General features: G+C 39.5%; 1 protein-coding gene across 1 annotated transcript; it reads right to left on the bottom strand.

The window, feature by feature from the left end:
- Positions 1 to 685: 685 nt before the first annotated feature.
- On the bottom strand, positions 686 to 2248 carry LOC131650148 (uncharacterized). The gene has a single exon (XM_058919877.1). The coding sequence runs from the start codon at positions 2246 to 2248 to the stop codon at positions 686 to 688; it is 1563 nt and encodes a 520-aa protein (XP_058775860.1).
- Positions 2249 to 12304: the final 10056 nt, after the last annotated feature.

Consider the following 12304-nt stretch of genomic DNA (forward strand, 5'->3'; position numbering starts at 1 on the left):
CTCCCAAGCGATCAAACTCATTCGGATCATGATGATCGTCAATCCTGCCAGACACATCGTCAAACAGCCTCGAATGTCCTCCATTCTCAACCCTTCTGGAATTCTCGACGAGAACTCGCAAGTCATCCTGCCCCTTGGTCACATTAGTCAATGCTTCCATAAACTGCGCCATCTGCGCATTCATCTGCTCTGTCAATTGAGCTCTCATCTCAGCCATTTTTTCCTGAATCTGTTCCATCTGTCTTCTCTGACTGCTCCTAGTCGGATACGGGTGATTAGCCGTCTTAGAACTCCTTCTGGTAACAAAACAGCGAGACATAAGATATAAGACCTGCAAAACCTGCAAATATATGCCATGTATGATATATGAATGATATGCATGAAATGTTTGTCAATTTTCAGGTATCCAAGAGTTCATCCCACTTTCAGATAGGACATAACAACCTTGATACAGAATGTATTTGAACAGCAATCCACACATGAGAATAATTCATCAAACTGAGCATATTTCATTCAAACATAACAGAGAATTTGAGTTCATACAACCATGACGCATAACCGTCACGAAGCGCTCATAAGGCATACAAAAGAAATCCAGAATATAACAAAATGCGACCCCATCCAACAATCCTGGACATGGGTGCCAAACATCACGAATAAACAGCAAATCAACTCCCTGGCAACACTAGGATCGCCTGGTAATAGGATGAGCTCCTCCATTTCCTCTCCGTTGGGCTCGGAGTCTTGTTAATTCTTCTTCAAGTCGAGCAGACTTGGCCTTTTCTTCCATCAATTGTTTTTCTGAATCCTGCATCCTTCTCTTGCTATTGTTTTCGGACCTTCGCAACTTCGCACATTCCTGTTGTTTTCGGTACAAGCTTTCTTCCATCAAGTCATGAGATCGCCTTTGAGCATGTGTCAAGTTTGAACCTTCACCTTGCGCATGCTTGAGCTTACGAGCCAACTCCGCCTTTTCACAGTCTTGAAAATACCTCTCCAAGCCAACCTCTCGGTCCTTTGATTTCAGCTTGATGTTGTCCGCTTCGGTTTGAATATAGAGTTCAGCCGCAACTGTATCTGATAAAACCGTGGGAGGTTGCTCATACAATGGGCGTGACCTCGCAAATGGCAACAACAGATTTGCCACTCTTGCTTCGACCCACTTTCGGTAAGGACCCATGGCAATCGGAACTTTCTTGCTCAAAGTATTTTGATCTCTCTTGTGAAATTTAGTCCAAGCGTATGCTATCTTTTCTAGCTCCAGGGGGTCTTCACCATCAGCAAAGTACACTGATTCAAACGCTTCTACATCATTCTGAGCCCTTTCCATTGCATATCCCAATTGACGATAGGCGAGCGTGGGATTGTAACTAATGCAAACTCTGGTTCCCATGAGAGGAACGTTGGGATATTGACCGCAACTAGTGATAATGCTCCAAACCTTCCCCACATAATAGTTCCATCTGATATCATAAGATGTGAGGTTAACAATCCTATCTGACCACTTAAGAGAGCTCTTCTTGAGCACAAAAGGTCCTCTCACCGGCAAATGCAACATGAACCACCGATACAACAACGGAAGACAAGAACCAACAACATATCCTCCTTTCTTACTTCTCGCATGGATCGAAAAAAGAGCATCCGCCAGCAACGTTGGAACGGGGTTTTTGTTCATAAAGACACAAATCGCCGCCAAACTCACAAAGTTTTCTCTTGATGGGAATAAGACAATACCATAGATCATGATAGCAAGCAAACGACTAAAATCAACCCACTGCTCCTTCTTAGCCGCATCCTCGGCCTTACTAATCAAAAAGCAAAGATAGAAACCAGAAACACCGCCCGATGACTTCCGATTTCTTTCCACCTCCTTAATACCCATGTGAAGAGCTTCGGCCACCTTTTCATATCTCACAACCTCGGGAACCCGAACGAAAGGTACATCATTAGTGATCCGTATGTTGAGTATGTAAGAAAACTCCTCGAGTGTTGGCACCAATTGATAGTCTTGAAATGTAAAACATCTCAAGTGCGGATCATAGAACTGAAATAAGGTGATCAGAGCCATTGGATCGAAAGATGTATCGAGGATGGAGAGCAAATTGCCATAATCATGATTGAAGTCACGGAGAACCTCCCCTTCCAACCGAGAACTCAAACCAATCAACCCCGCAACATCAATACCCGGAATCTTGTAAGCTCTGGTATGCCTCGTGCGTTCTTTGACAGTATCAGTGAGAATGTCCATCTTCAACTTGGGTGAACTCCTGAATATCCCTGAAAAATATGACATGCAAATGCTTATTATTATACATTTTTTTTTTTGCATTTCTTTTGGAAATAAATATGCTATGATGCAAAGTGGTGGGGCTTGTTGCCGCCCACCAGGCATTCTAGACTGCCGGTAACACATGTAATACAGAGCCAAAGGTTCGGCCCCCAGATGGTATACCATACGGTACATAGAATGTCAACCTACGGAACCAACATCCATAGAACATAGATCATCACTCGAACTAGAACCATAGTACCCCACGAACAAGAACAGCGGTAACCCTCGAACAAGAACAATGGTAACCCACGAACAAGCACAGCGGTAACCCTCGAACAAGAACAATGGTAACCCACGAACAAGAACAGCGGTCACCAACAATGTACCTGTTAAGCAATGATTGATTCCCGCCCCACTCACGGGTAAATCTAGGCTAAGGTAGGTCAAAAAGCCAACAGAGGATCGAATGTAGGCGTTATCATACGATATTGCCTCATTCCACCAAGCTCTGCCCGTGGATACGTGATCAGATCAATCAGGCATACGCCTTCTGTCCGTCACGGCCACTCTAGTCCTAGTTCCTATGGTATCACTCATAGCCTGGGTATTGGGCCTTTTACCTCTTGAAATACCCACCCAACAAACAGAGATCCAGACAGTCCAGAATATGATGCAGAAAAGTAAAAGCGCACATAGAATGCAATGCAAACAGGTAAATATGCAAAGCAGTAAAAACACCCAATGATAAACACACAAGCGCTAGGATCGACTTGCTGAGTCCGGACCAGCAACAGGTCAAGACGTCCCCAACAGAGTCACCAGCTGGTGCTACCGCGAAAATTAACAGAGTCGCCACTAACATATTTATCCTGAAAAGGAAAGGAATGCCAGCCAACCACAAAACAAAACAACGGTCTCACGACCAGAGAAAAAGGGTAAGGGAGTCGGTTACGCGAGGGGAAGGTATTAGCACCCCTCGCTCCCATCGTACTCGATGGTATCCACGCTAGTGTCTAAATCTATGGGTGTGTAAGCAAACTGCGCTAATCTGGACTAAAATGAATGCAAAATGTAGGGAAAAGAAAGGATTATGCTCGCACGGGCCCTACCCCGCTGCCTACGTATCTGTTTTGCAGAATCAGAGCTACCGTAGCTCGGCTAACTAATTTCTGTTTGTTTTATGTTTTTTTAGGTGAACGAGTTATATTCGCACTCCGCTGCTCGACCTTTGGAGACTTATGCTGGGAATGGAGCGGAAATAACAAGCTCTTAAGAAAAGAAAATCAAAGAGTGTGGTTTGTGTTTTAAAGAATGCATGAGGAAGACCTAAGCTAGGGGGAAAGCTTGCTACCTAATGTTATCATACAAAGGGTACAAGTCTAAGCTAAACTAACAACCTACGAGGGAAAAAGGGAAGCAAACAATGAGCACACAAACGAGCATCCACTCGTAAAGCAAACAAACCAACGGTACTGACCGAGTGGTAGAAAAGCGGTCCCGCCATAGCGAAAATGATCGGGCCATAGACAAGAGGGCGGACCCCTCTCAACAACCAAGCCGTCACGGATCATAAAGGAAAACGGTGCGTGCGTACACCGAGCATCAACGTCGAGCGACGCGAGCTATAGGAAAGGCGGGGGTTTTGAGAATTTCAAAAGTTGGAAGACTCTAGTCGAAAATCAGACTGGCAAGAAGTTTAAGAGATTGAGAACCAAAATGATCTTGAGTTCGGCATTGAAGCTTTTGACATTTATTGTGCAATGTCTAGTGTTTCAAGACACAAGACTACTGCAGGTACTCCTCATCAAAATGTAATGGCTAAGAGGTTCAATCGAACAATCCTAGAAAAGGTTAGATGCATGTTGGTTAGTGTTGGATTGAAGAAGGTTTTGGATCGAGGTTGTTGTAATTGTAGCATACCTGATAAATAGGTGTCCCTCGATTGCCTTAGGGATGAAGACACTTAAAGAAGTTTGGTTGGGCCATCCATCAGATCTCGACGAACTTAGAGTATTTGACTATGTCGCCTATGCTCATATTAGGCAAGACAAGGTCGGGCCTAGAGCTCAGAGATGCATGTTCATGGGGTATCATAAAGGAGTCAAAGCTTATAGGTTGTGGTGCCTAGAACTAGGTCACAGGAGGTGTATCACAAGTCATGATGTAGTTTTCAGTGAGGCTGAAATGGATTTCAAGAAAATTGATAAGGCTGGTCAAAATGCAAAGAACTCTGAAGAAAATCTGGATAAGAAGAGATTCTTGTCGAGGTTGAGCATGTTTATTCTAAAATGCAAAACCCATATGAAATCAAGGAAGAAGCACAAGATGATGAATAAACTGAGGAAATTATCGATGGCATAAACAATGTCGAAGATGTACTGAGGATAAAGGCTGAACTTGGAAATGAGTTTGAGATAAAGGATCTTGGATCTGCCACCAGAATCCTTGGGATTGACATTCGGAGAGATAAAAAACAATCAAGATTGTGCTTATCGCAAGATACATACCTACGGAAGATTTTTGACAGATTTGGTATGTCGAATTCAAAGCCTGTAGTGACACCAACAAATCCTCAATTCAAGATGAGTACGACTCAAAGTCCGAGCAATGAAGCTGAAAGAGTCTATATGAATAATATTCCATATGCTAGTATAGTAGGTTCTTTGATGCATGCTATGTTCTGTACGAGGCCAGACATAGTCTACAAAGTGAGCCTTGTAAGCAAGTATGCGGCCAATATTGGAAAGACACACTTGGAAGTATTGAAGTAGATTATAAGGTACATAAATGGGCCTCTGAGCAGAGTCATGATTTATGGTGGAGCCTGTGGTGATGATAGTAAAGTAGAAATCAAAGGATATGTCGACTTTGATAATGCAGGTTGTATGGATTTTAGGAAATCTATTTCTGAATATGTGTTCACTATGTTTACCACATCAATTAGTTAGAAAGTAACACTTTAGAAGGTTGTTTCCTTATCAACCACTGAAGCAGAATATATTGTCCTCAGTGAAGCTGTGAAATAAGCATTGTGGTTTGAAGATTTTGCTAAGGAGATGAAACTTCAAGACCGAACTATCACTGTTAAATGTGACAGTCAAAGTGCAATACACCCGTCAAAGAATTCAGCCTATCATGAATTAACCAAGCCCATCGATGTGAGGTTGCATTTCGTTAAAGAGATAATTAGGCATGCAAATTGTTGAAATCACTCAATGGTTTAAGGTAGGTCAGCAGAAAATGGTATGAAAAGGTAACAGGCTTCTTAATTAATTAAGGATATAATCAATCTGGTTTAGATCATTCCCTCCTCACACTTCAAAATGACGGACACACTACTACGAAAAATTCATACTACAATAGTTGGAAAAAGGATACAACAACGCTTGACCAACCGTTGTGAGGTAAGGGGTGGTTGTATGTATGGCGCATATCACCATGGTTTCATGACCGTTGTGGAAGCGAGGTAGCGCTCAACTTATCACAGTGGTTGCAACACAAAACCGTTGTGATATATATTTAAGTCATTGGTTCGAAACCCAACATTAGTAATTTATTTAGAATATAATTAACATTTCACCACGGTTAGAGATAATAATCGTTGTTGAAAGTACCCTGAGTTTATTATAAAATATATAAATTACTTGTTTTCCCTACACCTCACTAAACATATACAACTATTAAAATTGATGTAACATATAATAATTTGAAAAATTAAGTTATTCTTGAAAAATAACTTAAACAAACCATTATTTTTCAAATTGCATGCAAACCGTAATACATTTCTTGCTACTTAACACATAATATTTAATTCAGTGACCAAAGTTTTCAAAGCAACGGTTCATTCCTTATATGAACTTCTTCATCTAAGTCTTTACGAAGAAAAATAATATTTAAGTTAAGTTGGTGTAAATACCAAATTTGAAAAGTATCATAGATAGAAGAAGCTTAATGGTGGTGATCATGATCATTAGATTGAATGTTTCGTGGTAGTCTATTCAATGTATTTGGTTGAACTCTTTGGCGACAAGACATGTCCTTGTATCTTTTTATAGTGTCATTGGCTAAAAACTTGAGTTTGAAAATCTGTTTGTAGTCAATAAGTTTTTTGTTGGAGAGAAGGGTGGATAAATCCCAAGTATTGTTGGAGAGAAGGGTGGATCAAGTATGGCAAAGGAATAGGATGTTGATTCATTAATAGATAATTTTAAGTTCTTATTTGTGATTATCAGACAAATTATCTTAGGAAATAACCTTAAATAAAGGGTCTACATAATGCTACTTGCAGTTTCATTTGCTCCTCAAATCAGAAGTATATATGTCAAAACAACACTGTTGCATGCATTCCATTATTAATAACATGAATTTTCAGCCATATGTACAAGAATCCTGATCAAATCACACAATGTTAGATACAATTCAAGTGTTTTTCCCCTCACAGAGAGTACTCAACTACATTCAATCTTCACTTCACTTGTTAAACTGAAACACTTGTTTTCTTTTCGGCTTTCTTCTTGTCCCTAACATCCTTTTCCAGAAGCTTCGCCGTCCAGATTTCTTGGCAGGTAAAATGGCCAAAGAATTGACATTAGCACTGTCGTTACCTCTAACTCCTGTCAAAACTACAATCTTTTCGAGCGGTTGCTTAAAGCCTTTTTCATTTGCTTTACAAACCTTGGTTTTTGCATCATCATCAGCAAGCATCTGATCCAAAAGAGACGGCCGGTTTTTCATCTTCGCGTCTTTACAGGAAAGACTAACACTGGATGTATTTGTGATTATAGGACGACGATGAGCCGCAATAATGTTGTCAAACAGGGACATATCCTTTTTCGCAGCCAATGCCTTCAACTGCTTCTCAAGGATAAGGATGGTTTCTTGACACTCTGCTAACTTCTCTGAAGCTGCTGTTATCTCCCATTCATGCAGGATTTGTAAGCAAACCTCAAAACAATGTTGCAACAGAGTTCAAATTTCCTAGTAAGGGAATAAAACAGATGAACTTACAATTCGCAGCGGGTCATTTTTCTGATTACCGTAATCATTCGAGTGCGTCTTTTTCATGCTGAGAAGATAAAAAAAATTGGTACTTGAGTATGACAATATTTAAATAAAAAAATAAGAGCTAAATGATTCAAAACAATGTAGCACCGACACCTCTAAAAAAAGGCGTGGTCGTGTCAGTGTCATGTTTCCGGTGTGTCCGTGCTTTATTGCTTCAAAATCATATTAATGTCTTGAACATAGTTATAGAATATATTGAAGGATTAGACTAATTGGTACCTTTCAAGCTGAAGCTGAAGTTCAACAAATTTTGTGTCTAATTCTTCACAATAGTGATTCTTGCTTTCCAGCTCCACTTCTAATTCCAAAATCTTGTGATAAGCCTCGTTTAATTCGGTCTCTGTAAGCTGAGAGTCATGATCTCTATTTAAGGATCTTTCGTTTTGTATTTGATCTTCAAGTCTTTTATTGGACTACTCTAAGGTTTTTAACTCCAATTGCAAGCTGGCAATAGTTTTCTCTAATTCCTGAAATCGACTCGTATCTGTGTCATACCCCAAAATTTGCCCACACATTTTCTCCTATTCAAATTCAAATCAAAACACACTCTCCTAAAACAGGGTTAAAAAACTATGGTTTGGTTTGTTCAAAAGAAAATCAATGAATCAATGGCGCCTAGGCATCCCAGGCCTTCATTTTATTATTTCTATTATTTTTATTATATTATTATTTTTTATATTGGGTTTTTTGTTTATAAAAATTCAATTTAAAAATAAATAATTGGTGAAAATAATCAAAGATTTAATTGGGATTATGCTTCTATTAAAGATTGAGATATTTCTTTTTTAAGTCAATCAAGTGGAAACAGGGGGATCAATTTGAGTAATTTGGAAATAGGTGACTATTGGGCCTATCATTTAGATTCTAAGAAGGCCCATGACTTTAAGAGAAGTCCCTAATTCCACCTTTTATTTTTATGAATTTATTAATATTTATTTGAATTCTATTTCATTTAAAATATTAAATAAATCATAAAAAATATGATTATGATAATTGAATTAAAATACAAGATTCATTTAGTTTCTTTTAGAAACCAAATCAGATTTTTGAGGACTGGAAATCGTGTGGATGATTGGTGGCTTGATTGGCATGATTGAAACCAAAATAGAAGTTTATTATACCTCTTCCAAAAATCAAATCTTGATCCAAATCACAGAGATTGAAGTTATAATTCCTGACCTAATGTAATGCTGTATATATACGCAACAATTCTATGCTTATGGGGGATTTTTTTTCGGCGGCACAGCATCTCTATTCAGCCAAAAACCGTGAATTCAAGTGCGATTTGCAGACCAAGATTGAAACAAAATCGGAGCTTCTGGTGGATCTAAAGCAATCTCTCGGTGCCTTCTGGAGCTATTAGAGTCACCATCATCATCTAAAGCTTCAGGAATCATCGTCCAGGCCTTACGAAGCAGCTTCAGGCCGAATCGAGGAGGTTGTGGAATTCGTGGCGTCGCATATGGTCGACAGGGACCATTAGTTTGCCTGGATCGACGTTTGTTTTGCAGGTTTGAGTTGGAGAGGCTATGGTAACACTCAAAAACCGTGGCCGTACGTACTGTGCTTCAGAGGAGAAAACGCAACGAAGAAGGAGCATTCTGGGCGCGGGTTATTTTGATTCAAATGCGTTTAATTTATTTTTGTTATATTAATATAGCAGCGCAATGTTAACAACCAACGAAGCTGGTGGAGATGGCAAGGCGTTTGCTTGGCAACCAGGATGTCCTGGGTTCGAGCCCTCTCAGTGGCAGTTTATTTTTACAAAGGTTTTTCATAGGATTCAGCGATGCAGCCCCATGAATGACTACGCTGAGTCCTCGCGCGAGAGCCATCAGATCTTTCCTACTTCAAATCCAACGACCAGGGATATATAGACGCATCATGCACCCCCACAGGCTCGTCACACCCAATCTTGAGCTAAGTTCCTCAAATTTTTTTATTTAAAATTATATAAACTTTTTTTTTTATTATTTGTTATATGTAGATATTTTATACACAAAAAAAAAAAAACTCTTTACTAAATAAACTTCTTTTTTCTTTTTCTTCAAAGTTTATAAAAGATTTATAATAAATAAAATATTTATTTGTTTTAATATTTTTTTATTGTTTTAAGTTAATTGATTTGATTAAATGACTTGTTTAATTTTAATTGATTTTTGATTCATGAATTAAAAATAAATAGGATTATGATATTTGATCGAAACCTGGATTTTCACCGATTTAATTAATTGGGTTGAAAACCAACAATTAATTTGTTTTGCATTTATTCTATTAACCAGGGTTAACTTGTGCCATAATCAGGGTTTACGAGAATCCGTCATACACTGAAGAGTATTTCTTTTTTTTCTATGCCTTTTCAGGGTTGTCTTTTCAGATGCCTTCCGACAATGCGCCCTATCAAGACTCAAAGCTAAGTACCCTATTTATTAAAATTAAAAGTCTATTTTGTTTCCTTTTAAAATCAGGGGGTTTGTCTTGCCTTCATACTTTTTGCCTTTGCCCTCGTTTCAGGGTTTACCTCCGAGGTAACCTCCGACTCTAACCATATCAGATCAAATTCGAAAGCTAAGTATTATTTCGTATTTAGTTTAAATAATCATTTCTATTTCATTTTGTTTTCTTAACAAATTAGGATTAAATTTAAATATCTATGAACTGCCTATACGCTCACGCCTCGTTGTTTCTTCTTTCAGTTCTCAATGGTCAGAGTCAACGCTTCTGGCAAACCCTTGCCCTCAACCCTGTCAGGCAAAGCTAAGTACTTTCTCTTTATTCTATTTTTAATTTATATTTCTATTTTCCTTTGTGGTTAATGAAGTTTGCCCTCGAACTTGATAATGCACTCACTCTCTACTTTCTGCCTCTTCTTTCTCCTTTTCAGGGTTTGTCAATTGCTAAAGCTACGTTGTTGGTAACCCTAAACCCTATTTTTTTGCCTTTTATTATTATTACTTGTGACAAACCCCATTGGGGATCCGCTGGTTTCACTTTCCCCTCCCCTTTATTGCTTTATAACTGCGTGGTTAGTAATTTAGGGAGTGCAAGATTGTAATTGACCTAGAATAACTAAATACAAGATAAATAACTGAATTGAATCACATGATTGGTGCACACACGCACGCTTTTGGGTAACCCTCTCTGTTGCCTTGTTGCCTTGTTGCCTTGTTGCCTGTTGCCTTGTGTTTTTGCAGAATAAGTCATGTCCCTCGAATTTGAAGATACCTCAGCCATGCTGCCTCGAATACTAAAGGTCATACGACCCTAAATGATGCTGCCTTCGATACGCAATATGACCTCGACCCTCGGAAGTTGCCTACGGAAAAAGGCTGAGGTATCTTCTGGCTGCCTACGAAATGGCTTATTCTGATCCTTGCCTTAGACTACCTGCCCTTCTATGGCATGGGACAGTCTTATGGCAAAGGATGCTTCGATGACCCTTCAACCTCCAAACGAAAGGCTTCCTGCCCTCTTATGGCAAGGATAGACCCTCTCATTCTGAAAGGCTAAAAAGAGACCTATCATCTGAGTTTAAGGTAATTGCCCCTAATTGCCTTGCAATGCTCAAACTTTCATTATATTCTTTCTCATAATTTTTCAAAAGGGCTACGCTCATTTACGAGCTAAAGTCCCTATCTCTTTCATCTACATTTTCTAAACAAACGAGCAAGCAAAGCAATTAAGAGCCCATGGAAAACCATGGATGCAAAGGGTGCCTTACACCTTCCCTTTGCATAAATTACCCCCCGAACTTAGATTTCTTAAAAGGTCTTTCCTGTTCTTTTTTCCTTTCCAATTGGATAAAATAAAAGTCGGTGGCGACTCATGCTTAACCGCGACATTTCGATCGATAAAAAGTCAGTTCACCGTGTTACAGAACTGGCGACTCTGCTGGGGATAAATTTCGATAAAAGAGGGGTTACCTTAAAAGTTTAGGAATCATTTAAATGTTTTCTATTTGTTTGCTTTGCTTGTTTTATTTTTCAGGTTTGTCTTGGGAAAACTGAAGGACGAATCCTATTCCCGGATTCAAGAACACTTAAGATTAGGAGCGGCATAGTCATGGAGACCCCCCTTGTGCATGCTTGGGGTTGGTCAAAATGAAGTTCGCGCTTGAGTTAGGCCTCCACTGGTTATTGTGTACCTCTTTTGCATGAGAGAGGTTTATGCATGTATCTTTGGGTGCGTCGGAGCTCAGGGACCTTTAGTCACCTTTAACCCATCTTGACTTTTAGGAACGTAGTGGGAGGGCTATTCTTGGTGCATGCCAAGTTATGGTCGCTACCCGATACTACAGCTCAGATAGGTTTCTTCCTAAAGTATCATTGCGTGGTATGCATGTACCATGTTCGAGGGTGCTTTAGAGGGGGCTGACAATTCTGAGTCACTTGGTAGAACCTGTTGCTGAAATCTCTTTATCCATAGAAATACCCTTGGGAAGGACACCTGATCAGACCCCATGCAAGCCTTAAGCCAAAAATTGTGTGACATGTGTGACTTGTTTGTGTTTGCTACTAACCTTCATTTCCTTGCAGGTTTTGTTGAAAGGACCTGTTTGTCCTTACAATCTCACACTATGCCTAACAAACTTCATTCGCATAACATCATGACATCATGACATCATAAGCATAACATGATTAACTAACCCTTTCAAGGATCTTAGGAATTTAGGGCGCACAAATTCAGGTGCTCTTATCAAGGACTGAATTCCTATCTAGGGGCAAGAGGATTTATTTTCCTCTGGCCACGTACCTTCAAATTCAAAGACTCAGTACCTATCAAGGGGCAAGAGGATTTATTTCCCTCTAGCCATGTGCCTTCAAATTTAAGAGTATCCCGAATCAGAGGCTATGACCCACTTGATATGGTGAGCTCGATTCTCAAAAGAAGGATGCTCAAAGACAAAGTTCATATTTCTTCAAACGAAGATGCGACCAAATCATTTCTAATGTTGCTAACTAAACTCCC

This window comes from Vicia villosa, linkage group LG2 (genome assembly GCF_029867415.1).
Source record: "Vicia villosa cultivar HV-30 ecotype Madison, WI linkage group LG2, Vvil1.0, whole genome shotgun sequence".
NCBI classification, from domain to species: Eukaryota; Viridiplantae; Streptophyta; class Magnoliopsida; order Fabales; family Fabaceae; genus Vicia; species Vicia villosa.